Genomic DNA, 25644 nt, shown 5'->3' with positions numbered 1-25644 from the left:
CCTCTATAAACAACCAGAAAATAAAGCAAGTAATCGTGTGATTGAGATTATTTTAATGTATAATATGCTTGATAATTATTTCTATGTTCGTTTCAGCTTAAATGAAATTTAGTCAAGTGGTGCTCCATCCGGAGAAGTCGACAGAATTGAGGGCTGAGGACTCATTTGTGGGACGGTGGTGGGTTTGATGGATAGTAGTTGAATAGCTTCTAAAAGCCCATCTTGACTGGTTGAAGCCAGGGGCCAGTTTCCATCTGCAGAAAATAGGTTTTAGATTTGTAAAATAAAATTAGAATGATTCGAGGGAATACCGGAGTGGGAAGTATATCGTTCTGAGCTAGACATCTTGTAGCAAGAGGTTTTCAAAGTGTTCATTGGCATTATCCTGGTTTGGTTCCATGTGACAGTGTTCCTATCAGTCTTAGATGCTTCCCATGGCATTGACCACCTTCTCATCTGGCTTTCGGGATCCGTGGAGATGCCATCGATCACCTCGGCAGCAGCTGCTTCCGACCATCGACGCTGACCGTTCAGGGGAAATAATGGAAAACTTAAGGACGACTTGACGTTCCGGTGAAATGGAATCTTCATGGACAGCAATTGGCCGGGGTTTGGCAAGGGACCGCGTGTGTGCTCGAAAATGGCCTGCATAGGATTGGCATCGCAAAAGTTCAGTTGAGGCGAGGTACCTCTGGGCTGGTCGGCTTAAGTGAAACAAAATGTCTTTTTATATAAGGACATGAAGGTTCAAATAACTAAAGCAACCTGTTTCTGAAATTCCAGTGGCAATTGGGCGTTGGTCAGTTAATGAGTTTCCCCTGGAGGAATCCATCTTTGTACTCGGCCCACATAAATTGGGCGAAGGTGTTTGAGATCGTTGGTCGTATTGATTGCTTTCAAAAATGAAAATTAATTTTTAAGTTCAAAATGGATAGTTAATCGTTATGTACCGCTGCTTCATAACACTGCAGTCCTGTTCATGTGGAAATCCAACTGGCGATTGGCAAACAAAGCAGCAAGTCAGGGACGAAAAGGCATCGTAGCTGGCTGCACAGAACTGGTGCTGAATATTTATTACAGCCTGTGCATTCTCTAACACAATCAGTTCGTTGTGCTCCCTGAACCGCTTTTGATCCAAGTCGGTACTGGAGGTCTGATCCAAGGATGACATGGTGACGAAATCCTGCAGCAAGGCCAGCATGTGGGTCTTGACTGTTCCTGTGGCCACTGTTGTTGCTCTAGTGTACACAAATATCTATTATTACTATGTGTAAATAGGTCAATTGCCTTACCTAGCCAAGTCGTTCCATGAATTGGTTAAATAAGTCGTTGTATAATTATTGAACAACGGCTTTTCGCTCAATGACCACTGTTCCAAAACTGCAATAGAATGCGCCAATTTGGAGCCGGCGGTACATAGGTTGTTCAAAGCGCTCAAGTAATTTATCCAAGCGGCAGAGCATTCACTCAGTGCGGTTTTGGCCGATATCGACGAGTTGCTGCCACTGCTGGAAGTAGCCGAGTGTCCGGAATTGTTGCACAGCTCCTCCATGTTAGGGCCTTAATCTGCGATTGAAAAATATGCAAATTTATGAATGAAACCTTTCGACAAGTTCCCTTAATATAACTCGTTGATAACTCTTGACGTTTCATATTTAGATCTTTAAATTAAGTGCTTCTGTTGGCTTAACTTATTAGTATGTGGTAAATCGAGCTAGCAGCTAGTCGATGATTATATTGCTTCGCTCGTGTTATCAGTTCTTATATGGGGTTCTCATGCAAGTTATTTGTAGTATTGGAATATTGGTTAGCAGGTATCCGTAGGCGAATATAGTTTTCAAATGCAATTAAAATGGGTTCCTAATAAATTTGAATAAGAAGTGGTGGGGAGTTTTATGGTGTTGGACACCTGAATAAAATTCCCGAAGACAAATGGCAAGTGAATTGACTGTACAACTTGAATTGAACTGCCCTAAAAAATAGAAAATACGGCAAATTTGGCGCCTATACTTTGTGTTTTCGGTACCTGTGAAAATGCCGCTTTTTGTATAACCGAATTACAGTACTTTTTTCTACGGTGTAACCTACTATTACGCCCCAGTTACGTATTCGCATTTCTTTTGCAAAGGAATTAGAAATCACTGATTGTTGAAATGCAGAAACTCGCTGGCTCGTAGTTCCTGATCTATTTAAATTAGTTTTTCATATCTTACTTAAACTTGGCTAAAAACTTTGCCGGACGAGACGCAGTGTGACCAGAACTTCAATGTGGAAGAATGTGAAATAAACATCACTGATACCCCAAACGCACAAATCATGTTTGAAATAAACTAACGTAAACAGTTATTAACAGTGTTAAAAGTAACTGAATGTTGTTGCATTATTATTCTATGGGATAAAAAAAGTAGTTTTTGAAATAAATCTTATATTTTACACGTTTACTGGTTAGTATCTCCCATTTCCGAATTTCATGGTATTTTTCTTATAAACGTTTTCGTTCATGCTAACAGCTGATTGTCGTTTGTTTATTTATTTTTCTTCAAAGACGAAGCCTGTTGAACTTTTTATTAAAATTATTCCTTTCGCAAAGTTAAATGAATGTGTTTACTTTCTTATTTATAATAAGCGCAATTTGCAGCCTTGACGCCTTTAAAACAGCCGTTGTTCCCAATGAGTTCATCGTTCACTTCCATTCCAAATACCTTGCTCCGGTACGAGAATCCTACATCGCAGCAAAACTTCTTGGTTCAAACGTAAGTTTGTATTTAAATGGTTATATTTATTCCTTAAATGTATATTCTTCTGTTTACCTTCAAACGGATTAAGCCTGACAAATATGAATTTCAAAAATACTGCTTCTTTTGAAAGACTCAAAGGAATCTTTTCAGTCAGAAAAGTCCCTTTTGAGAGTTTTTTTTTTTCATCCTTTTTTATATCCTTTTTCATTTTTAGGTAACGAACTGGGAAATTGTTCCTCGTCTAAATGTGGCTTGGCAATATCCAAGTGATTTTGATGTCTTGCGAGTTTTCGACGATAATGAATCATCTTCAGCGTTTATAATAGAAAGGCTTCTAACTCACCCCTCAGTAAAGGCAGTAGTTCCCCAGCGAAGCGTGCGACGGATCCTGAACTATGACCCCTATAGCAACCTAACGTATGTTCACCGCCATCCCCAAGGAGTGCTAAGGAACAGAAATACAAACAACGATCGGCACCGACAAGTGTGCTCCGTACTCCACGCCAACATCCTTTGGAAGCTGGGAATCACAGGCAAGGGAGTCAAAGTGGCCATTTTCGACACTGGCCTAACTAAAAACCATCCACACTTTCGAAATGTAAAGGAACGAACGAACTGGACGAATGAAAAGTCGCTTGACGACAGAGTCAGTCATGGCACCTTCGTCGCCGGGGTAATCGCTTCCTCCAGGGAATGCCTCGGCTTTGCTCCCGACGCCGATCTCTACATATTTAAAGTTTTTACGAACTCCCAAGTAAGCAAACGTAGAACTGAAATTAACTAATCCAATCTAATTAGCCCTGCCTCGATAGGTATCTTACACTTCCTGGTTCCTAGATGCATTCAACTACGCGATATATAGGAAGATAAACATTCTCAACCTTAGCATTGGTGGTCCCGACTTTATGGACTCGCCGTTCGTTGAAAAGGTGTTGGAACTATCGGCCAATAATGTCATAATGATATCGGCGGCGGGAAATGATGGTCCTTTGTACGGCACGCTAAACAATCCTGGCGATCAGAGCGATGTAGTTGGCGTCGGTGGTATTCAGTTTGATGATAAAATCGCCAAGTTTAGTTCGAGAGGAATGACCACGTGGGAACTTCCCTTTGGCTACGGACGCATGGGACTTGATATTGTGACGTACGGAAGTCAAGTGGAAGGCAGTGATGTTCGTAAGGGGTGCAGACGACTCTCTGGAACATCCGTTTCCTCTCCAGTTGTTGCAGGGGCTGCTGCCCTGCTTATAAGCGGTGCATTTCAGAAAATGGACTTCATAAACCCAGCATCTCTTAAGCAGGTACTCATTGAAAGTGCCGAGAAACTGCCGCATTATAACATGTTTGAGCAGGGAGCTGGAAAACTGAATTTGCTGAAGAGTATGCAGCTATTGCTGTCATACAAACCAAAGATAACTCTTATTCCGGCATACCTTGACTTCACCGAAAACTATATGTGGCCATATAGCTCCCAACCGCTGTACTATGGAAGCTCCGTGGCCATTGCAAACGTAACCATACTCAATGGTATCTCTGTCACAAGTCAGATAGTTGGCATCCCTAAATGGATTCCCGATATTGAAAACCAAGGTCAGTTTCTTCAAGTATCCACACAAGTTTCGCCTATCGTTTGGCCGTGGACCGGATGGATGTCAATTTATATTGGTGAGTATGAAAATCGCAAAGGTTAAGTTAGCTTAGCTATTCTATACCGAACATTTTTTGTTTTTTAGCTGTCAAAAAGGAAGGAGATAACTTTGAAGGTGTTTGTAAAGGAAGTATCACCTTAGTTGTGGAAAGCTTTAAACAGTCCACCAACGAAACTTATGTTACAGAAGTCGACTTTCCTTTAACAATAAAGGTAACTCCAAAACCGCCAAGAAACAAGCGGATTTTATGGGACCAGTATCACAGCCTAAGGTATCCACCGCGATATATTCCACGAGATGATCTCAAAGTTAAACTAGATCCTCTGGACTGGAGGGCAGACCATATACACACAAACTTTAAGGAAATGTATACACATTTACGAAATGTGGGCTACTACATTGATGTATTGCGAGAACCCTTCACCTGCTTCAACGCCTCGGATTATGGCGCGTTATTGATTGTTGACCCTGAGAGAGGGTTTGCAGACGAGGAAATAAACGCTTTACAGGAAAACGTGTATAAAAGAGGCTTGAATGTCGTCGTATTCGGAGACTGGTATAACACCACTGTGATGAAAAAAATTAAATTCTTTGACGAGAACACCCGACAATGGTGGACACCCGACACCGGTGGCGCCAATATTCCAGCCTTGAATGATTTGTTGAAGCCATTTGGAATTGCTTTTGGCGATTTTGTCGGAGAGGGACATTTCAAACTGGGCGACCATTCGATGTACTATGCTAGTGGAGCCACAATTATTAAGTTTCCAATGAATCCAGGAGATATTTTAGTGGGAACAAAACTGAATGACCAAGGACTTTCGGTAAATTTAATATAACCCTTTTTAATTTCCACAGTATACAAGTTTGCTTTTTCCAGATTATAAATCCTAAAACACCCAGCAAGGCGGCTAAAGTAGATGTACCTATTTTTGGTATGTTCCAAACCAAGGCGAACAGTATTCAAAGCAACGAGGAAATCATTGGCAATGCGGAAAGCAATTTGGCAGAGGCTATTCCAACAGATTACTCCACATTTAAGAACCGGGTTTTGCTACTACGAAAGAAGGAGCGAAGTATCAGTTTTGCGAAAAGCAATAATCATGAAACTAAGAACGAAGGACGTATTGCAGTATATGGGGACTCCAACTGCCTCGACTCCACACATCTGGAGAAGGCTTGCTACTGGCTGCTAATAACGTTTTTAGATTTTGCAATAAACTCGCACAAATCTAGTTTATTGCAAAATCTAAATCGTATATCTGAATTTCACAAATTAGAGAGAGCACCATTACCCCTTAGGATATCGCGAAGTATTTTAAAATCAGGTTCACAGGACAACACTTGTGAACAATTTGAGTGGCTTACACCGACGAAGCGAAATAACGTTGAGCAAAGAAAATCTTCTATATTAGACGTAGCTACACTGGAAAATGAAGGTATTTATAATCATTTAGTTCAACTACACAGTCTCATATTTCCGGTTTATTTCAGAAAACGAGATAAATTTAATGAAAAATTTATTGGACGAGGAGATCGCAAAACTATTGCAAAACAATGATTATTTGACAGGAATGCAATCCGCTGATAGTTTAATGACTCCAATTATATTCTTAATTATATTGAGCCTAATTGTTATAATATTATTTGTTTTATTTTTAAAGCGTCGATTTATTTTGTAAATAAATACTTCCATTTTTTAAAAATATTGTTAAAACTCTTCGAATGAATCTTTCCTGGGTTTTTCAGGGAATGGGAATATATAAAATTAGCATAATTATACTAGGCTATACCAGATTCATTAAAAATAGTGTTATAGGTTGAAGTAAGCGTTTCCGAATTAATAAAGTACATCGATCTGGCTTTGTTCGTCTGTTCGTCCGTCTGTCTGTCCGTATAAAAGTCCGTTTAAAGAGGTCAGGAAATCTATCTAGAAAGTTGAGATTAGGAAATTCTACAAACACTATGTTTGGATTTGTAGTTTATTTTTCATAGGTCACATCTACAATTTCTTGCTAATTGCACTCAATATTTAATTTCGAAATTTCTCACTCTCACACCTAAATCAGAATAAAGGGTAGAGGAAATCGACTATCTTCCTATTTTACTTTTACTTACTTGTACTTACTTCATAGTTATCCAGATGCCTATATTTGCTGTAAAGGATTGGATGTAAAACGGATTTATTGAGCTTAGTTTTAAAAACACATTTTATTCATTTGTATAATTTTAAAATCTTTAAATTGTAAGTTACTTAAAAAATTAAAAATGAGAGCATTTCAATCGTTTCTACATACAAATTAGTGTATTTGTAAAGATTTTGTTTGAATTAGTTGTAAAAAGCTTTGTGCTTTTGACAAAAAGTCGATGTATTTTTCTAAGTTAAATAAATTATACGTATTTAATATATTTGAATATTGTACATTCAAATTACAGTTATAGATATACAAAATGTCCAATAATTTACACTTAACTAAATAAATTAATTTACAGGAATTTTATAATTTTTATTGATGTTGTACCTAGTGTATGGAAAGTTAATCTTAAAGTACGGCTTGCTTCAATTTGTGGCAATATACAACATAGCCTATCATTTCTTTTCGTTGTCAATTTTACTTTTGTCCAACGACGACGACACCATTCCTCCGCCGTTCGAAGGGTACAGCTTTTCCAAGTAGTTTAATGACTCGTTTAAAAATGTCTGCAATGAGAGAGTTCGGACTTAGTGGCTGCCATTTCAAGAATCCTACAACCGAATCCTCACCTGAAAAGCGTGCAGTACAGCCATAATCGCGGGCGATCCGAATCCGTGCGTTATCAGGGAGAAGTGCGTCAAGTGGCGCTGCATCGATGGTTCCAGCAGATGCTGTGATCTCGTGCCGAAGTGGGTCGTTCGATCTTGGCTCAGGATCTGCATAAGCTCTTTTGTAATCTGGAATATTTTTAGGGAGTTAATATGTGTAGTTTTTTAATCAATTGTTTAAGAATATTAACAGATACATTCGATTTTAATGAACTGATACAATATAACTTATGTTTAGTGGACTTTAGTAGACTTATACTTTATAAATATAAATATACCTGCTGGGAGTGGAGAATGAGCTCTTTTCGACGGTACGAGTCCTGCGGCTCCGTTTGGTGGCGCACGATGTACTCGGCCAGCTGCCTGGCGGGGAATTCGGTTTCGCACACGAAGTGAAAGTCCTTGGCCAGGTGCGTTGCCTCCCCCTCCACCAAGGATGTCAGCAGGGTGACGTTGGCCGCTTTCCGTCTGCCGGCCGGTAGATTGAGGCCGATCTTCTCCAGCTTCTCCCTCAGCAGGCGCCCTCCGTTCTTGCTCTTGGCCCTGAAACGCGAAAGTGGTTAGCTAACGACCCAACCAGGTGGGGATGCCATGTGAACCCACCTTCGGAGCACTCCGCCCAGCAGGGAGGCGTTCAAGCACTCGGGGGGCGAGAGGCGACGCTGTACTTCGGCTATGGTGACCTTGTATTTCGAGGTGCTCGATAGGAGACTGAGGCGACCAGGAACTGCACAGAATACCTCGCTGGGCGAACCCGATCCAATGTTCCCGGCTTCCTTTCCGCTTTTCATGCCTGCAAATAAACGCAACACCGAAAATTAGCCTCCATGAGTATGAGCATGTATAGTACACCATATTGTTCATATGCTAGGGAAAATATATTATTATGGCTTTTGTTGTTATTGTTCCGACGGTGCCAAGTGTGAAACCAGGACGTGGGCATCGTTTTACCCGAATCCTGCCAATTAGAAGCGCAAGATTGAGTTTCACAATGCACACAAACTCGATGTTTTCAGGGGTAGGTCCTCGTATTGTTATTTAGGCGTGTTCGAGGTTCCGCCTCGAACGCCACATGGAGTGGAATGTAACTTGCAAGTTCGCCATGAATACGCTAATAATAATATATATATTTGATAACATTTCCATATAAATACAGTGATATATATATAACTAGTATCTAAACATATTTAAAATTAATTGAACGAAGCTATCTAAACAGGCAATAATAAAGTTAATAAGTTAAAGTAATTGAATCCGCGATCTAAAAAAATATGAGCATATACATATGGATGTACTTGGGTACGACCATTTAGGATTACTACCCAAAGGGATGTTTTCGGGTTGGTATGTAAAATATGAATGGGCATCACAACTAATCGTAAGGTGCGTGGGAATAAGAGCTTGTCGGTCCTTCAAATCCGTTTCTTATGATAGTTTATAGATCTAGGGAACTAGAACTTACTCTTTATGAGCGGCAAATCTGACATGAACGCCACATTGTCGTCGAGGGCAGGAGCTTGGACATCATCGACGGCGTTTTGAAGGGCTTGGTGCAGCGCCAGGGACTCGTGCTCGTGGCCAAGTCTCGTTCCGTGGGCAGCTCCCGCGGATATTGCACTGCCGTAATCGCTCCTCCTATCCGTGTACGGAAATCCATGTGACAGTTGGGTCTGCAAAGGCTTTCAAGATTAATTTCCGCGTTGCAAACAATGCGCAAAGCGAGATATGATCTACCAACTAGATGAGCGGCTCACTATTTATTACCCTTATCGTTTGATAGATAAAGTTTTAGTTTGGTTCAGTTAGGTTTTGTAAGATCGGGCAAAACCTAAAGTTTGCCTACCCATAATACATAGAACTTCTACTTATATTCTTTCATCTAAAATTTGCCTCACACAGTGCCTCCATTGAAGCGGAAACGTAATTCTTGCAGCTCAGTGTTTTCAAGGGTATGGTGGAAATGATGCCAATAATTGCGTGATTATTAATACATCGGGGCTTCGGCTTGGCCAAGGGGTTGAAGTCGCCGCATAGCCAATCCGAGGTCCTTGCCGCTAATGTATGCAGACCGGCTGGCAACTGACTGGCACACACACACACACTGACATGCTCTCGCCAGAGCCGCGTGTGTGTGAGAGTCCTTTGGGCGGACAGATGCGCACAGAGCCTGCGAGGATACGCCTTCTCGGGGCACAAGGCTGCGTTTCGCTGCACCACTTGGCGGGGGAACGGGCGATAGGGTGGCGGTGCTGAAGGACTCCCTTCGGCGGGCTAAGGCTGAGCTAGGAATTTCATCGTTGTTGGGTAGAGTTTCTTGCGAAATCCCAAGAACATTTTTCACATTTTCCCGAGTATGTTTTTTTAATGCACTCGAATGGAATCCGTTCCAAAATAACTTCGACAACTTTCACAGAGCGGGCCAGCTTCCACCCCCGAATGTTCCATGGCCTGCGAAGCCAAGAATGTAGCAAAATATGCAAGAATAATGTGGAACAAGACGCAAATTCTTAAACGGATGAAAAGATTGAGTCCTTCCTTCTTGTTAGCAGTTATTGTAATTTGCCGGCAATCGGCGTATACGAAGGCTAAAATATTTAACCTAACTCAGATAAGATGGCCAAGGACATCGTGGAGTATAATAAGCTTATATGAAAAATACACTTTCAAATCGATTACTCTATGTGGTTTCGGTTTTGTAACTCTTACGTTGAAAAATTTATAAAGTCAAAATGTGAACTTGCTTTCCAATTTTGTAATTTAGGTAAAACATAGTTGTCATTACGTAATTTTGAAAATTTTATTTTTTTATTTTAAATTTAAGTCATATTTTAAGAGATAGAACGTGTAAATAAATCCTATCTCCTAGTGTAAATGCCTAAAATGTGCCGGAAATGCCCCAAAATCTCAAAAAACTGCCACGCCCACAATTTCAAACGTAATCCTTTTCCCTTAATCCCAAAAAAATCAACTTTAAAACAGCCATTTAATATAAAAATAAATGGGTAGATAAATAAACCGAAGTCCTTTTCAGTAAACTACTTACGACATGTCCCTGGAGCTCAGCCTCTCTGTGGGTCCTGTGGATCCCCAGTTGGTCCTGCGTGGACCTCAGTCCCGCCAGCTGGTTGTAGTGGTGCAGTGGGGCGTGGTGAAGCGAGGAGAGAGGCTGGCCGTACGGATCCGTGCCCAAGTACTCGAGGGCTCCATGGTTCTGCAAGTAGCCGGATATCTAGATAGCGCTTGGGATCATCAGGAGCGCCGTGCGGAGGTGGTGGCTTACCTGTTGCTGGGGAGGACTCTGGGTGGAGTGGTGGAAGGGGGGCGGGAAGTACGGCGGCTGGAAGTCGGACTGCACGAACTGGTGGTGCATGGTGGCCGCCGATCCATGGGTGCTGCTGTGTCCACTGTGTCCCGTGGCCGGTCCGCTGCGACCCGTGTGGCCGCCGGAATGCGTTGTGTACGCCGCACTGCCGCTGGACAGCCCTAGACTCCCATGTCCACTGAGGCGTTCCTGGGGAAGACAAGCGGAATTGTTGGTTAGTCGAATTGAGAAAACATTTTGTGGTTAAAATATACGGTTTGTGGTTTTCTAAAGAAGTTCAGTCACCAAATGATCAATTGTAAGTCTGATTTGGATTAATGGCGGGAAGGATTTAGATATTCCTAGATGAGGTTGTGCAGTTGTCAAAAATGCGATGTAAGATATTATTATTGGGATCACATTTCGAGAACCATATGCATATAATACTGGAGGTTCTCAAGATACGTTTATGGAGAGTGGGCAAAACACGTACATAACTTCGGAAAAACGTCGAAGATTTGGGGTGGATTATACAGATAAGACGATTAAACTGATAGTAAACACTCTCAATGGGAACACACTTCAGTATTATTATTAGGGCTCTCAATATCAGACTATTAAAATGTGAATTCCAATTCGTGAAGGATATCATTTTCCTAAGATAGCATATGTATGTATGTACATATTGGTCAAAACGACTACCAGAACCCCGTTCCTTTGAGGGCGTATCTCAGGTTCTTAAGATATGTTTAGTTATGGTTGAAAGTAAAAACCCGTCGGTAACACAGTTTTTGTAACACTTTGAATATTTATTAAGAATTGGTGATTCCCTCGTATCAAAACTTAAATAGACAACGAAAAGCAATATGAAGCAGGTACTTTGAACGTGGCTTTCTGGATCTGCTACTGGTGATCGTTTACATCACTTGAAAATAGCTTTAATGAGATTCAACATTCCAGTTGTCAGACATGGGCACCAATAATTCACTGATATTTTTAGATGCATGATTAATTCTCTGTGGAACGCAAATGGCGTTTCACGGCATACACAAGAGCTCACACAGTTCATTTACGAAAAAAACATCGACGTAATGCTACTATCAGAAACGCACCTCACAAATAAAAACAATTTTCATATACCAGGATACTTGTTCTATGGTACAAATCATCCAGATGGTAAAGCTCATGGAGGCACTGGAATACTCATCAGAAATCGCATAAAACACCACCACTTAAACAATTTTGACAAAAACTACTTACAATCTACGTCCATAGCCTTACAACTCAACAATGGTTCAACGACTCTAGCCGCAGTCTACTGCCCACCGCGCTTTCCAATCTCTGAGGATCAATTCATGGAATTCTTTAACACACTAGGTGACAGGTTCATCGCAGCGGGTGACTATAACGCCAAGCACACCCATTGGGGATCTCGACTTGTGTCGCCAAAGGGTAAGCAATTGTACAATGCGCTTACGAAGCCAGAAAACAAGCTAGACTATGTATCCCCGGGTAAGCCTACATACTGGCCAGCAGACCCAAGAAAAATCCCAGACCTGATCGATTTTGCAATTACTAAACATGTCCCCCGCAACATGGTCACCGCCGAAGCACTAGCAGATTTATCATCAGATCACTCACCTGTTTTTCTAAATATGCTAACTCGCCCCCACATCGTCGACCCACCGTATAGACTCACAAATTTCAGAACAAACTGGCCAAGGTATCAAAAGTATGTCTGTTCACACATAGAACTAACGACGGCATTATCTACAAAGGAGGATATAGACAAGTCAACGGAAACTCTTGAAAACATTTTAGTTTCGGCTGCAAAGGCTTCAACCCCGCCAGTGACGTATGCAAAACCAAACTACATCAAAACTAATCGCGAAATCGAGCGGCTGGTATTAGATAAACGACGCCTACGAAGGGATTGGCAGTCTAATAGATCACCAATTACTAAGCACATGCTTAAGATAGCCACACGCAGGCTTACCAATGCTCTCAAACAAGAGGAAAAAAACAGCCAACGTTCATATATCGAGCAACTCTCTCCCACCAGCACTAAGTACCCTCTTTGGAGAGCTCACAGAAACCTAAAGACTCCAATAGCGCCAATTATGCCACTCCGAAGTCCCTCTGGCACCTGGTTTCGAAGTGATGAAGAAAGAGCCAGTGCTTTCGCTGACCATTTACAAAATGTATTCCGACCAAATCCCTCTACCAACACATTTATTCTCCCTCCTTTAATAGCAGCCAATCTAGATCCTCAAGAACCCTTTGAATTCCGACCATGTGAACTAGCAAAGGTTATCAAAGAGCAACTGAACCCAAGAAAATCGCCTGGCTACGACCTAATAACTCCAAGAATGCTCATTGAACTCCCAAAGTGTGCTATTCTTCACATCTGCCTGTTGTTCAACGCAATCGCCAAGCTTGGATACTTCCCTCAAAAATGGAAAAAGTCGACCATAGTAATGATTCCAAAGCCAGGAAAAGATAAAACGCAGCCATCATCATATAGACCGATAAGCTTACTAACATGTCTTTCAAAGCTGTTTGAAAAAATGCTACTCCTTCGGATTAGCCCTCATCTTAGAATAAACAACACACTTCCAACACATCAATTTGGCTTTAGAGAAAAACATGGAACCATCGAACAGGTCAACCGAATCACGTCAGAAATTCGTACTGCTTTCGAACATCGAGAATACTGCACAGCCATTTTTCTAGACGTCGCGCAGGCATTTGACAGAGTGTGGCTCGATGGACTTTTGTTTAAAATAATCAAGCTGTTGCCCCAAAACACACATAAGCTACTGAAGTCATACCTATATAACAGAGTGTTTGCAATAAGATGCAATACAAGCACTTCACGCGATTGCGCAATCGAAGCTGGAGTGCCGCAAGGCAGTGTACTGGGTCCAATCTTATACACCCTGTATACGGCGGATTTCCCCATAGACTACAATCTAATAACCTCCACGTTCGCCGATGACACCGCGATACTCAGTCGCTCGAAATGCCCAATAAAAGCCACGGCACTCCTATCCCGACACTTAACATCTGTAGAACGATGGCTTGCCGACTGGAGAATTTCAATAAATGTTCAAAAATGCAAGCAGGTTACCTTTACCTTAAACAAACAAACATGCCCACCACTGGTCTTGAATAACATATGCATTCCACAAGCCGACGAGGTAACATATCTGGGAGTTCATCTGGACAGGCGGCTCACTTGGCGCAAACATATAGAAGCCAAATCGAAACATCTTAAACTTAAAGCAAGGAACCTCCACTGGCTCATAAATGCTCGCTCTCCACTTAGTCTGGAGTTCAAAGCTCTTCTATACAACTCCGTCTTAAAACCTATCTGGACTTATGGCTCCGAGCTGTGGGGCAACGCATCCAGAAGTAACATAGACATTATTCAGCGAGCACAGTCAAGAATTCTGAGAATTATCACTGGAGCGCCGTGGTACCTTCGAAACGAAAACATACACAGAGACCTAAAAATCAAATTAGTAATCGAAGTAATAGCTGAGAAAAAAACGAAGTATAACGAAAAGCTGACCACCCATACAAATCCCCTCGCAAGAAAACTAATCCGAGTATGCAGTCAAAGCCGGCTGCACCGCAACGACCTCCCAGCCCAGCAATAAACTTATTAGGGCATTAATGAAAAAAAAAAAAAAAAAAACTATCACTAAGTGAAAGTTAATTAAGTTAGATTAAGATTTGAACACTTATTGTTAGTCTCTTAACACAAAGGGAAGATTCAATAAATAATAAAAATTAAAAAAAAAAAAAAAAAAAAAAAATGATTAATTCGATAGTTCGACCAAAATATTGCCAGTTTGGTTTGTAATGCTATTAAAGTTGATTTCATTTTTTAATTGAATTTCAAAACCAAAATATTTGGTCAATATTTTCATTGTAAGGTTCAGACATATAACATTCAAGAAAGCACCATCCATATCCGATCCGAAACACAGAAAGTCTTCTGAGGTCATGTTCTTCAACAGCCGCGAAATTCGACACACTGTCAATCTCATCAATCTTAATCCCAGTGAGCTCCTAAGTCCGAATTATACCTGAACCTGAATTACAGCTGGCATATCCACATACGCTAAAGTCATGTTATCATATTTAAGTCCGCCGAAACCTTATGCACACATATCGATGGGGCTATCCGGCAGTATTGGGGCGCAAGTCGATATATTCCGGAACTATTTCGCTATATCACGGCGGATCACAATCACAAGTGGTAAGTTCTAAATTCTAAATCCGATTCGCGCTTTCTCGAATTTTTTCGACTTTGCCGCAGCGACGGCAGCATCAGCAGTCTACGAGCGACGAACGCGAAATGAGAACTAGTCGCTCGCCAGTGTGCCAAAAAGGCGAAAAGGTTTTCGCCGGCGACGGCGGCTTCGCTTCGCAGTCGCTACCGTTAGAGGTCGGATAGATGGATATATGGACGGATGGACGAATGGATGGATGGTGGGTCGGTCGGAGCTGTGTGGCTATAGGGAGAGATTGCCGCCGATTTGAGATCTTTGTGGTGGGCGAAAGCACATTTAAATGTGTGCGGCATAAAGGAGTCGCATAATGAGGTCGGAAGCTCGGCTTAGTGAATGGTATCACACAAGCCATTTGACATCCTGCCCCGTCGCGCGCCTTTGAATTGCCAGGACTCGCAGGATGCACTGTCAATGGGAGATGCGCGCGATAAGGCCGCTCCGGTGGGGTACGCCCATTAGGTATCCATAACTGCGGCTATTGATTCCCTGAATTTGCCCGCTGCGCGCCATTCCATAACAAATTTTATTTATACGACTGCCTGCTTAGGCTAGCTGCTCTCATTTACCTGCTACTTAATTCAGCATTGTGCCCGGGGATTGCGGAAAAGAATGACAGTAATTTGACACAAAACGTTGAGGTTTTCACAAATCGAACATGTTTATTCGATTGTGCAAGAGTGTGTTGGGCGGGCGGACCACGGCTCGCGGAGGATCGGCCTTCATTGTGGTCCAAATAAGGAACTCCTCCAGGTGGACCAAACAAGGAAGGCCCTGCCCAAGCGCTCTACTTCCCCATCGCCTGAATCATTGCGCATCGCCTTAATCAACTAATTCATATTGCTTACACATCCGAATCGCAGCTCAATTATTTACCTCTGAGGATTGGTTATTAGTGGATGACCGAATAATATAATAATAGGTGATTCAGTTAGACATTCGCAGCTATAACCATTGGCTCGTGTTCATAAACCAGACTTGTGTCGAGCTTGGCAAGTGAAAATGGAACAGAGGTGTTCTATTGGTTTTATAATTAATAATAGCAAGTTAAGTGTGCATATTTCCAACTGTTTATTGAAGAAAGAAAGTATTATTTTAACCAACTTATTAGAACTTCTTGACAACGTTTTCATTTTAGATTGTAGATATAAGCTAGGTTAGCGCCTTTTTCATTCAGTTCTAGCAAATATGTAACTTTGCGGAGATGGAATACTGCATCACTTTAAAAAGTTCAGATAATATCCATCTATGATCATCGTATCTTTACAGCTCCCTAGAAACCAGTTTCTGCAAATCTTCACTTGGTAATAACCATATTCGCGGAATGTCTGCCGAAGTACTACAGTTTCCCTATCGAATTATGGATCGCAAAGCGGGTAGGTAAACTTAGTGGCTATACACTTTAGCCACATACGAGTGAGTATGACCCAATCTTGATAGTTGGGCTCAAACCCTAAGTTCGGTAGGGAGCATTCTTTGGCGAGTCTTTGGCTGTTTCGATGGCTGGGCCAAGAACGTGGCAATTGCGGATCGGGCACGACTTTATTGTGGCTTAATAAATTAAAATAATTTTGATTGATTACTTTGGATTATCTTGTCATTTGCCAACATCAAATAGAATATTTAGGAACACAGGTAAACCGGTTCTCCTTTGTTTTGCGTGAATATTCGTCTATCGGCGGCTGGGTTCTCGGTGGTTTTCTTTTTCGAAACCCCGGAGATTTCGCGCATTCTGCGCTGAAGAATCCGAGCTTGGCTCTAATCAAAGCCAAATCTGGGTATTAGCTCTTCGATCAATTAAAACGGTATTTCTGGATGAAAATTGGTTATGGAGTGGAGCTCCCCAGAATCCTCCAGCTCCTTTAAGTGCTCCCTCATTGATGGACCCCACTTTAAAGATTCCCCCTTGGTTTGTTTACTTGTACTGAACTCGATGTTACCTAATATTTGGTAGCCGCTAATACGCGGCTGTCTGCTCATCCGTCTTCGGATACTCGCGGCTTATTCTCGGCTCTTGCCGTCACTCAATACCGTCAACGGAGTTGGCCCGCTCGGAATTCAGTGGTAGTGGTGTGGGTATGCGTGGCTTTCGGGCAATGCTTTTGACCCTTTGCCAGTTGGCAGAGTTCTTTATGCCGCTGCTATTTCTATTTTTTGTATTCCTATTTATTTATTTATTTTGCCATGGGTTTTTTCTCCATTATTAATTGTGCGATTGGAAACTCTGGTTTTCAATCACATGAGTTTCAGAACCTTAGCCATTGTCTGCCATTGCGAGACATGAATGTGCCGAAATTTCTGACTTACTCTGGTGGTCAATACTCCCATGGCGTAATTCAAGATAAAGATAAATAAATTATAAAGGTTCCAAATGCTGCTCGGCGATCAGAGACCATCTGGTTTTGGGGGGCACAGGCAAAGGCGCTGGCACTGGCACAGGCACAGGTAGACTGTTGGAAGCTGTTGAGCAGGTCGAAATAGTTTCACCTGAAGTGGGCTCTGTTCCAAACGACGGTCATACAAAAAACACACAAAGCCTGGCTCGCAGATCTCGGATCACATATGTACGCACAATCCACACACACGCCGTGTATAAATGCGCACTTCACCCGATATTCTAATGAAACGTTATCCACTTGCCAGTGATCAATTGCCATTAAAAGAGTTTTGACTCCAGAACCAGGGTTCACTTTTCTAACTGGCCTATTACGATGTTGGGTCCAGTCTCATTCCGGTCTGTCCACCCCCTGCTACCCCTTGTCTTGCTGGATTGGATCCGTTCTCAAACGCCGATTCTCATCCTACTTACTAGTTATATTCGCAATGTTACCATTATATCAGTAACAGATTGGTAATCATATAAACCATTATATTAATATTAAAAAAATTTTAAGGATGAGATTCTGAAAGATTTTTGGAGATAGTCCTGTGCTTCGTACCTTTTGAATCAAATATAAACTCTTAGAATCTTTGAATTGGCGAAGCATTGTCCGACCATGGTACATACAAAATAATTTATATTGGCCCTAACATAATATTGCATTTAAATAGCAATACTATTTGCGATTTTACTATTACAAGAAGCACTATTAATTACTACTACTATTACTTAAAAGCATGATTTTAATTGTAATTTGTAAACAGAAATGGTTTTGTTCGACGGTTCTATTTACATATTTAGGTCTGCAAAGCTAGCCAAAACTGTTAGCTAATCTAAATTATTATTCATAATTGTAATTCATTATTGCTGTTATGTTTCCATGTTATGTTGCCTCTGTTTTAAAGTCATTCAATTGGCTTAAAGTAAAATTGATCAAAAAAATTATCAAATTTAAATTATCAAAATATATTTTTTGAAGTGAGGAAAATTACCCATCCCCAAAGTTTTGTCATAAATCAATGGCACACATTTTTAAAGATGACAAATAAATCGTGTAGTATAAGAAGGACGGCCTTTCGTTTGCGAACACTTCTTAAATTGCATTGCTTAGATCCCGTACAAAACGTTTTAAACCTTCACATTAAACATTAACACTTTATTTGTGCATTGGATTTAATTTGGTCCCCGTTTGCCATTTGCAATTTTGCTATTAAGCAAATGCGTTTTAAGTAAAAGTTTAGGAGATTTCCGTTAGTAAGTAAGTAGCAATACAAAAATTTATTTTGCAAGTTACAAATGTTTTGCAGATGCAAACATCTCCTTCAGAATAAACTAGGTTCGGCGCCTATTAAAAAAATTGTGAATATCTTTGCAGGAAAAGCATATTTCTCTTAACGTGATTCAAAGAGCTATTCAGATCCAGAATTTATAGTATCCATGGGCGTGTCTTGCAGATATACATGGATTTCTGCTACTTTACATGCGTTTTACACAACCGTACACGCAGTGGGCGGCATCTATGTTTCGCTCACTGAACCAGGAAAGGTCACGACCACCCACCCATAGGTGGCTCTATACACCAAGTACATTTGAACAAATTCAAATTCCAGTAACAATAAAAATAAACACAATATTTTGAACATGCGAAAATTTGACGAAAGTGCTCGCTGTATGATTTAACGTACAGCGAAATAATTTAATGTATTTAAGCAAATGCAAAGTTATTCGAAATTGCATCAATTTTTTTATAAATTGTGTAAGAGCTGCCAACAAATATTCTTTGGTCTTACAAGCTTGTTAAAGGATCGAGTCTGGTTGCAAGAATCGCAATAACCATTTGGAAATTCCACATGCACAAGTCAGAGAAAAATTTGGTATTAAAACTTTTATAGTTACTTTACTGCATATTACAGTAGCGACAACGGATAAATCGTGTTGCAGATTCTAGAAAAAGAAGCCAAAACAAGATAAACAAAAGATACTTCCTAAAATGAAAACCTGTTTTGTTATTAACCCATAAAATAGAAAATCGAAATATATTGTTATATTGAGTATAGCGTAAATTTTACTAGTTCTAACTCAACTTCAGCCCCTTTTGGAAATTAGTGTTTATATCCATATATCCATATAAGAAAAGCATTACACTTTGTGAATTAAAACAACTTAAAGGAAATCCTCGCTTGTACAATTAAATCCACTATGGAAAATATGATGAATATATCTCCTTAAAAAACTCAGCCAGCAAGCAATCAATAAAAGTAAATCAAATTAAGAATCGAAAATGAGCGGTGAAAGAGTTCAAGGGCCCTCTCACTTTGAAAGTATTTGCAAATAATAATTAAATTAGCACGTGGCTTCCATAAGAGCAATCACGTCCGAATTCCTCGCCGATGACGTAATGACTCTGGATACTTATACAGTAGCAGTGCAATGGACAGGAGTTGGCCTCGATCCCGGCATGCCGCTATTACCGAAATTGCCGGTCCAAATCATTCCGCCTGGCAGAAGAGTGCCCGCCCAGGAAAAGAACATGCCTGCGCGATTCGATGTTCGCATTTTTTCGGCCACTACCTGGTCGTCGGGTCTTGGATGCCACCAATTATATTGCGACATATAAAACAAGTAGGCCCTAACATCTTATAAAACTCCTCACTTTCATCGTGTGGACCAGTCCTTTTAATTACGCTGTCAAGTTGAATGATGGTGGGCTTCCAGGAAGGGGAGGAGGGCAACCCTCTGGACCTCAGCACTCTGGAGGGATGTGGCCAGGGGATATGGAGACATCGAGTGGCGTAAGGACCGCCTCGCGGCCATAGAATAGGCCGAGTTCATGCGGGCATTGTCATAATATTGTCAGTAAATAAAGAATCCATTCTGCGCATTTCGGGCGCGAATTTACATACGGTCGGCACTGGCCAGCCGCGAACCGGCGGTACAGTGGGCCCCTAAGCCGCGCTCGTTTCCAATTAGATTACACACTCGTTCGACGTCCGGTGCTGTCATTTATTGGAACTGCAAGTTGGAACTGTCGGAAGAGCTATAAATTAAACGAATTTAAGAGGAAGCTTCGCTCCAAACGCTGCATATAATATTCATAACAACAATGGAAATGTTCAGCGGACGATAATCGATTTCTGCTTATTACGATTCTTGCAGGTACTCCTGCCCTGCTCCTCTTCCTCATCCTCCTCCTCCTTCTCCTCCTGGCTGCGCACGCGCTCCAATCCGCAGAGCTGAAGCTCGGCTGGATCCTCAGCCTCTTGCTCCGGCTCCAGCTTCAGCTCCTTGCGCGGAGGAGCGGAGGAGCCCTTAATGAAGTAGTAAAACCCATTCATAAATGTATTAAACCTGCTGGGTATTTGCGGAGCCTGCTCGGCCAAAATCGAAAAGCTGCGTCCCATCTTCTAGCGTCCAGATGACGAATAGAAGAACGACGAGCCGCCAGTGCCCACTTGGCGACCACGCAGGTGCACTGCGAGAAAAGGTCGAGTGTGTTGTGTTGTTCGTGCGCTACTATATAGTATGCAAATCACAGGACATGTTACTGAAATCTCCGTTTATAGTATTCATAACTGAGACTACAAATTATTACAAATGGAATAAACTAACTTCGATCTGCAAATTGAAATATGACCATGCGTAATATTGATAAGTATTTTAATAGTATATCATACTATTATACATATTTAAAGTTTCTTACATATGTTTAAAGATAGCAAGAGATATTGGAAACTGAGATTGCAAGAACCCCACATGCACTGGCATTGTGATCTCCTTTTGAGCTCCTCGCAACAACCCAATGATTTTCCCAGTGTAGCTTCTTTCGAGCTCGACTGAGCTAAGCTCTGCTCGACCGTTTGCAATCTGCGTCCAAAGGGCCGGCTTTCGATGCAACCAACTGCAGGTCTGGCCTCCCCATCCTCCACATTCAGCCTGCAAGGAGGCAAGGGCAACGCATGTCGGCCAACCGATGATTTCGCTCTTGCCTTGGCTTTTGGCTTCGGATGAGGATGTGGATGTGGATGTGGTGCTTTGCACGGCTTTGGTTTTGGTTTTGGTTTGCCACGAGCCTAACACACGCCGTCCACATCGTCGAGGTTCCGACACTTGATTCTCGATGGTGCTGCGTATCTTGGCCACGTTATGAACATTTACATTTATCTTGCCAATCAATTTGGTTTTGTTTGGACTTTTTAATTTCCTCTCCGCAAATGAAATCAATTTTGATGCGTGCATATGCAATTCGAGTTTCCTCCGAGGATGTATCTGCATGTCTGTGGAAGCGGAAATGCCTTCCAGCGGATGCAAAGGACTCGGAATTATCTCGCCCGCACTGGCGAAATAATAAATATGATATGCGAGTATGCAAATATGCACACGGATCGGTCTTACACTCTGATCCTATCGAAATTGTTTCATTCATCTTATTGCGAGTTTCCTCTAGTTCCATTTATATAATTTACTTTTAATCAAGACTATAGTATTGCTGCATCTGCAGTTTCATGGCATATTCATTTCTTTATGCAATCCCTATCCCTGCGCACAATTACCATACCAACATGTCTCGCAATCCTACAAAGTGCACATTGTAAATTGGAACAATTATTCTAAATTATAAAGAAATTATTCAATAAATCATAAGGGAAGCCATCAATCAGGCTTTGAGCCCGATCCTCTGGGATGAAACGGAGTTTGGCTAATAAATAAGCCCAATGCTGAATACTTTTTGATATTTGGGGGCTGGGCTATGGGAACTTTTCTGCCAGTCTGTATGGCATTCTTTTTTTAGTCGGCGATCGCACGCAAATTGACGATGCGTTGCGCTTCAATCTCATAAATTATTTTGGCAACGCATCACGCGAGTGTCCCAGTGGGATCTTACCTGATTTGGGAGCCTTCGGAGTGCCAGGGACAGGTCCAGGTCCAGGACCAGTACCAGGACCAGCCAAACCAAAACCAAAACCAAAACCAAAGCTAATGCCAACACACTCGACATGCCCACTTTGCTGGCGGGACTCGGATTTTTGTGGGCGATGACTTTTGGTCTACCTCTTCGCTGTGTTTTTGTTTTGATCTTTGGCCCTTGCCCCGCAAATTGCCCTATTTTTTTTATCGGGCATCGAAAAAGTTCTTGGAAGCAAGAACACCATATAATTTCGCTAATTAAATGGGGGAGCGTGTACCCACGCATTTCAAGAATTCCTCCATAGCCGCATTTGAATTTTGACCACTGACGTCTGATCACTCCCACCGCCGTCACTTTTTGCTGCCTCGAAATCGTGTCTGCACTAAATGTAGGACCTTTTTTACTTTCAGATACGGTTTCCCATAACGCACATATTTGAAAAATCCAAAATGCTTAATTTGGGGCTTTTATCGGACAATCCTTCACTGATAAGTACAATTCGAAATAACATAGTAAGCTCAACAAGGTTTCTCTCTTGGATTTACATTTATAGTTATATATAGTATTAACAATCTAAGACTGTCAATATTTTTATATTTTATATATATTTTTCGATAAATTGGTATTTGAAATTTAAAGAAATAGTTTTTTTAAAGAATCATTACTCCAAAAACTTAGTGGATTTTATACACATACATATGCTAGTACAGTTTTAACGTTCGTCTTTCCGACGGCTTCTTTTGCTGTCTTAAAAACCAAACGATTCCAAATTTGCCAGCTTAAAAACAGAATAAAATTAAAAATGAGTGCAACTAACATAGCATCCTTTAAGTGTAAGTTTCTTAATAAGAAGTAAATAAAATAAGTTAAAAGTTAATAGACCAATGGGCGTTCTTAATGATATTTGATATTCTTTAGTCTTGTCGTCCTATAAATTTGAATAGAGCATAGCATGTAGTAAAGAGTTTTCAGTCCAAAAAAATCAATCAGGATACTAGGAAACTAAAATTAATACTTTGATACTGATAGAACATTAGCTAATCTGAATGCGAATATGTCCATTAGATAAGAAAGTCACCCATTTGTGTCCAATGCATCTTGATTAGGAAAGCATATGAAACTAGGTGACTTCTTTAATGTCTAAACATCATAAACAAACCCCTTTATATTCAGCTTTTAGATCCTGACTTTGATCAAACTAAAAAGTCTCCTGGAGTTTTAAGACTAAGAAGTCAATTTAAATTTGAAGATACATTTTCAAGGTCTAAGACCTCTAATTACAAGAGAATTGCATGCGCCTGTGATCGCAGTCTGCTTTCGGGGCCCCACACCCTCTTTGGCACTTGAGTGATCCCCGGACTCTTGGAGTGGGCACAATCAGGTTGAAGTTTATGTACTTATTATTCCCAGAGCAGAGTGTGCCACACGGAGTCGCAGGAGAACCCATTACTGTAAATTGCTCATTGATTTTGCTGCTAGAATGGCCCGGAATGGTAATCAGCTTGTGTGCGAATGTGAATCACGGGCCCAGATCTCTCGGTCCGGATCGCTGGCCAATGGTCGTAATTGGCCAATGTTTTTAAGGCTTGCGTGCCCCAAAGTGCCCAAAGAAATTTCAGTGTCAATCAAGCTCGTCGGCCCATGGGCACTCGATGGTTCAATATCTTTGAGTATTTTGAGTAGCTAAAGCTGCGCCGATGCACTCGGGGATTAGCCTGGGCAGATTTCGGCTGACAGACAATTTGGATAGATAGACCCGACCCTCCTCCGATCGAAGTATCCTGCAAAAGGCGCGCTGCTTACCATCATGAACTTCTGATCCTCGAACTGATGGTCGTTGGTGCGGTGTAGAATGTGCATGTTGATCCAAGTTAGACGGCGATATCAACTAGTTGGAGAGCATAGGTTTTCTTTTGAACACTTGGGCCAGGGCCAGTTGGGATGCAAAACAGGTACGATCACTAAGTAAGTATTTATTGAAAATCGATTTTTGGCACTGGTTAAGGCAACTGTGGGTGCTGGAGCTAGAGTTCCCGATCCGCCGCTATATACACTGCACTCTCTCCGATTGAAGGACAATAGACGTGATTTAATTGTATTTGAACTAACTGCAGTTCGGATCCACGATCGTTTCGGTTCGGTTCGGAACGGAACGGAGCGGTTTCGGTACGGTTTTGGTTCGGTACGGTTCGGTTTGGTTTGGTTTGGTTAATTAAGCGAGGACCCGCAATCGAAATTCCGCCTTTGCGCAGCCACCAGACGTAGTTCTCGACTGAAGTTGGATTTTCTGGTTGGACGCAAAAACCTTCGGGGGATGTGCGATGTTGGCGCTGCTGCTGCGGCGGCGGCTGCTGCTGCTGCTGCTGCAGATGCTGCTGCTGCCGCGGCTGCTGCCGTTTTTTCTCCCATACAGCTGCGAAATACATAGGAAAAGTGCCCAAAGCCTATGCCCGTGCGCCGCGCGTCTGTATGGGTGCGAGGCGCACACAGATACGCCGGGCAAGCAGGTTTTCTGGCTTTCGGGCATCGAAGAGCGGCTTCCGAAGAGAGCCCGCCGCCCAAAGAGAGCACAGCCATTTATATTTCGGAAGCCACGCCCCGCCAGCGGACTACTAGACAATGGGCCGAGCCCGAAAACCGAAAACCCAGAGGCTGCGGCAGGCAGCGCAGCTCGCGTACAGACACACAGATACGGATACACAGGCACACTGCCAGATGCGGATGCTCGCGAGATGCGAGTGCGATACGGATACGAATACGAATACATAGGGGTGGAATCGCATGCGAATGGCCGGGGTTGGCGACGCACCCGTGCCCCGAGGGTTGCTGGATCTCTGGGCCCGGGCTGCTACTGGGAAAACCCCGGCATTGGACGCCCAAATCGCCAGTGGTACGTGCTCCGGGTTCTTTCTTCTCTCGGGGATTAAGCGACCCACCTATGTATGTATGTATCTACGTACTTATCGAACGTTCGGGGGTTGCCATGTGAAAGGCTGTCCGCCCGATTTACATATTCTACATAAAAATCTACCCATATATGCAAGGGCGTGAGTGTGGGTCCTTGCTCGCCATAATCAAAACAAACTGAAAATAGCAGATTTTCATTTTTTCTATGGCTATAGCTTTCGAGCATTTGAGGGTAAAGTTATCAAACGAATTCGTTTAATTTTTGTAAACGATTAAACAAACGCAAAATCAACAGCAGGCCACTTCGCATGCTTAAAGAGTTCTAATTTACAAATTCCCTTTTAGATAAATCACGGTAGCCGAATTTAGGACAATTAAAGTACTCTTAAAGTTAAAGCTTCACTATAAAAACACTATTTTTGCTTGCCAATGCGAACTTTAATAATAATAATACCTCTTTAACAAGTACCTCTTTATAATTAAACAAATGGAAAGTAATCAGAAAATAAACTTAAGGACAGGTACTTCACAACTTCAAATCAAGTTAATGTCAGGAACACTACTATGTTTCACTTACTTTACTTTATACCCATTCTGATGTTTCTCAAAAGTAAATAATGATAGTTAACGCATTAATTGTTACCTTTATATAAATAATTTAT

At 41.7% G+C, this 25644-nt stretch overlaps 3 protein-coding genes across 9 annotated transcripts in view; 1 reads left to right on the top strand and 2 right to left on the bottom strand.

Annotated features, from left to right (window-relative positions):
• Positions 1 to 36: 36 nt before the first annotated feature.
• On the bottom strand, positions 37 to 2323 carry LOC6739031. Of its 2 annotated transcripts, none has more exons than XM_016171909.3 (6): positions 2214 to 2323; positions 1293 to 1566; positions 951 to 1238; positions 766 to 893; positions 312 to 704; positions 37 to 254 (listed from the first exon to the last, which is right to left on the bottom strand). In XM_016171909.3, exons 2-6 carry the CDS (start codon positions 1550 to 1552, stop codon positions 109 to 111), a joined length of 1215 nt encoding a protein of 404 aa, XP_016032869.1. In that variant the 5' UTR covers positions 1553 to 1566; positions 2214 to 2323; the 3' UTR covers positions 37 to 108. The 2 variants fall into 2 exon arrangements, with proteins under 2 accessions (XP_016032869.1, XP_016032870.1); XM_016171910.3 differs by lacking the exon at positions 2214 to 2323 and adding an exon at positions 2027 to 2179.
• A 163-nt stretch (positions 2324 to 2486) lies between these two features.
• LOC6739030 (membrane-bound transcription factor site-1 protease) lies at positions 2487 to 6095 on the top strand. Its single transcript, XM_016169108.3, has 6 exons — positions 2487 to 2753; positions 2953 to 3492; positions 3551 to 4403; positions 4472 to 5211; positions 5268 to 5826; positions 5882 to 6095. Exons 1-6 carry the CDS (start codon positions 2595 to 2597, stop codon positions 6067 to 6069), a joined length of 3039 nt encoding a protein of 1012 aa, XP_016032868.1. The 5' UTR covers positions 2487 to 2594; the 3' UTR covers positions 6070 to 6095.
• Positions 6096 to 6583: 488 nt separating this feature from the next.
• Positions 6584 to 25644, bottom strand: part of LOC6739029 (transcription factor AP-2-epsilon) — a 30393-nt gene continuing 11332 nt past the window's right edge. Inside the window, exons 1-8 of one of the 6 annotated variants that reach the window (XM_016171907.3) lie at positions 23879 to 24356; positions 10471 to 10701; positions 10234 to 10419; positions 8653 to 8860; positions 7794 to 7983; positions 7469 to 7733; positions 7152 to 7319; positions 6584 to 7088 (exon numbers count right to left, since the gene is read on the bottom strand). In XM_016171907.3, the coding sequence (XP_016032866.1) occupies positions 6978 to 7088; positions 7152 to 7319; positions 7469 to 7733; positions 7794 to 7983; positions 8653 to 8860; positions 10234 to 10419; positions 10471 to 10701; positions 23879 to 23935 (1416 nt within the window). In that variant the 5' untranslated portion in view covers positions 23936 to 24356 and the 3' untranslated portion in view covers positions 6584 to 6977. Of the gene's footprint in view, positions 7089 to 7151; positions 7320 to 7468; positions 7734 to 7793; positions 7984 to 8652; positions 8861 to 10233; positions 10420 to 10470; positions 10702 to 14585; positions 14843 to 23878; positions 24357 to 25644 lie in introns of those variants that run through there. The other 5 variants (XM_016171906.3, XM_016171908.3, XM_002085788.4 and 2 more) reach the window with 5 other exon arrangements.

The sequence above is a fragment of the Drosophila simulans genome, chromosome 3L, assembly GCF_016746395.2.
Source record: "Drosophila simulans strain w501 chromosome 3L, Prin_Dsim_3.1, whole genome shotgun sequence".
Classification (NCBI taxonomy): Eukaryota; Metazoa; Arthropoda; class Insecta; order Diptera; family Drosophilidae; genus Drosophila; species Drosophila simulans.
Note: the sequence above shows the minus strand (reverse complement) of the source record. Positions and strands in the feature narration are given on the sequence as shown.

Excerpts from the sequence above, each read along its gene's own strand:
- LOC6739031 (XM_016171909.3), bottom strand. The coding sequence starts at position 1,552 with ATGGAGGAGCTGTGCAACAATTCCGGACACTCGGCTACTTCCAGCAGT. Across the intron at positions 894-950 it reads TGCAGTGTTATGAAGCAGCG|CAATCAATACGACCAACGAT; the intron begins GTACATAACGAT and ends CATTTTTGAAAG. Across the intron at positions 705-765 it reads CACTGGAATTTCAGAAACAG|CCGACCAGCCCAGAGGTACC; the intron begins GTTGCTTTAGTT and ends GTTTCACTTAAG.
- LOC6739030 (XM_016169108.3), top strand. The coding sequence starts at position 2,595 with ATGAATGTGTTTACTTTCTTATTTATAATAAGCGCAATTTGCAGCCTT. Across the intron at positions 5,212-5,267 it reads TGAATGACCAAGGACTTTCG|ATTATAAATCCTAAAACACC; the intron begins GTAAATTTAATA and ends TGCTTTTTCCAG. Across the intron at positions 5,827-5,881 it reads AGCTACACTGGAAAATGAAG|AAAACGAGATAAATTTAATG; the intron begins GTATTTATAATC and ends GGTTTATTTCAG.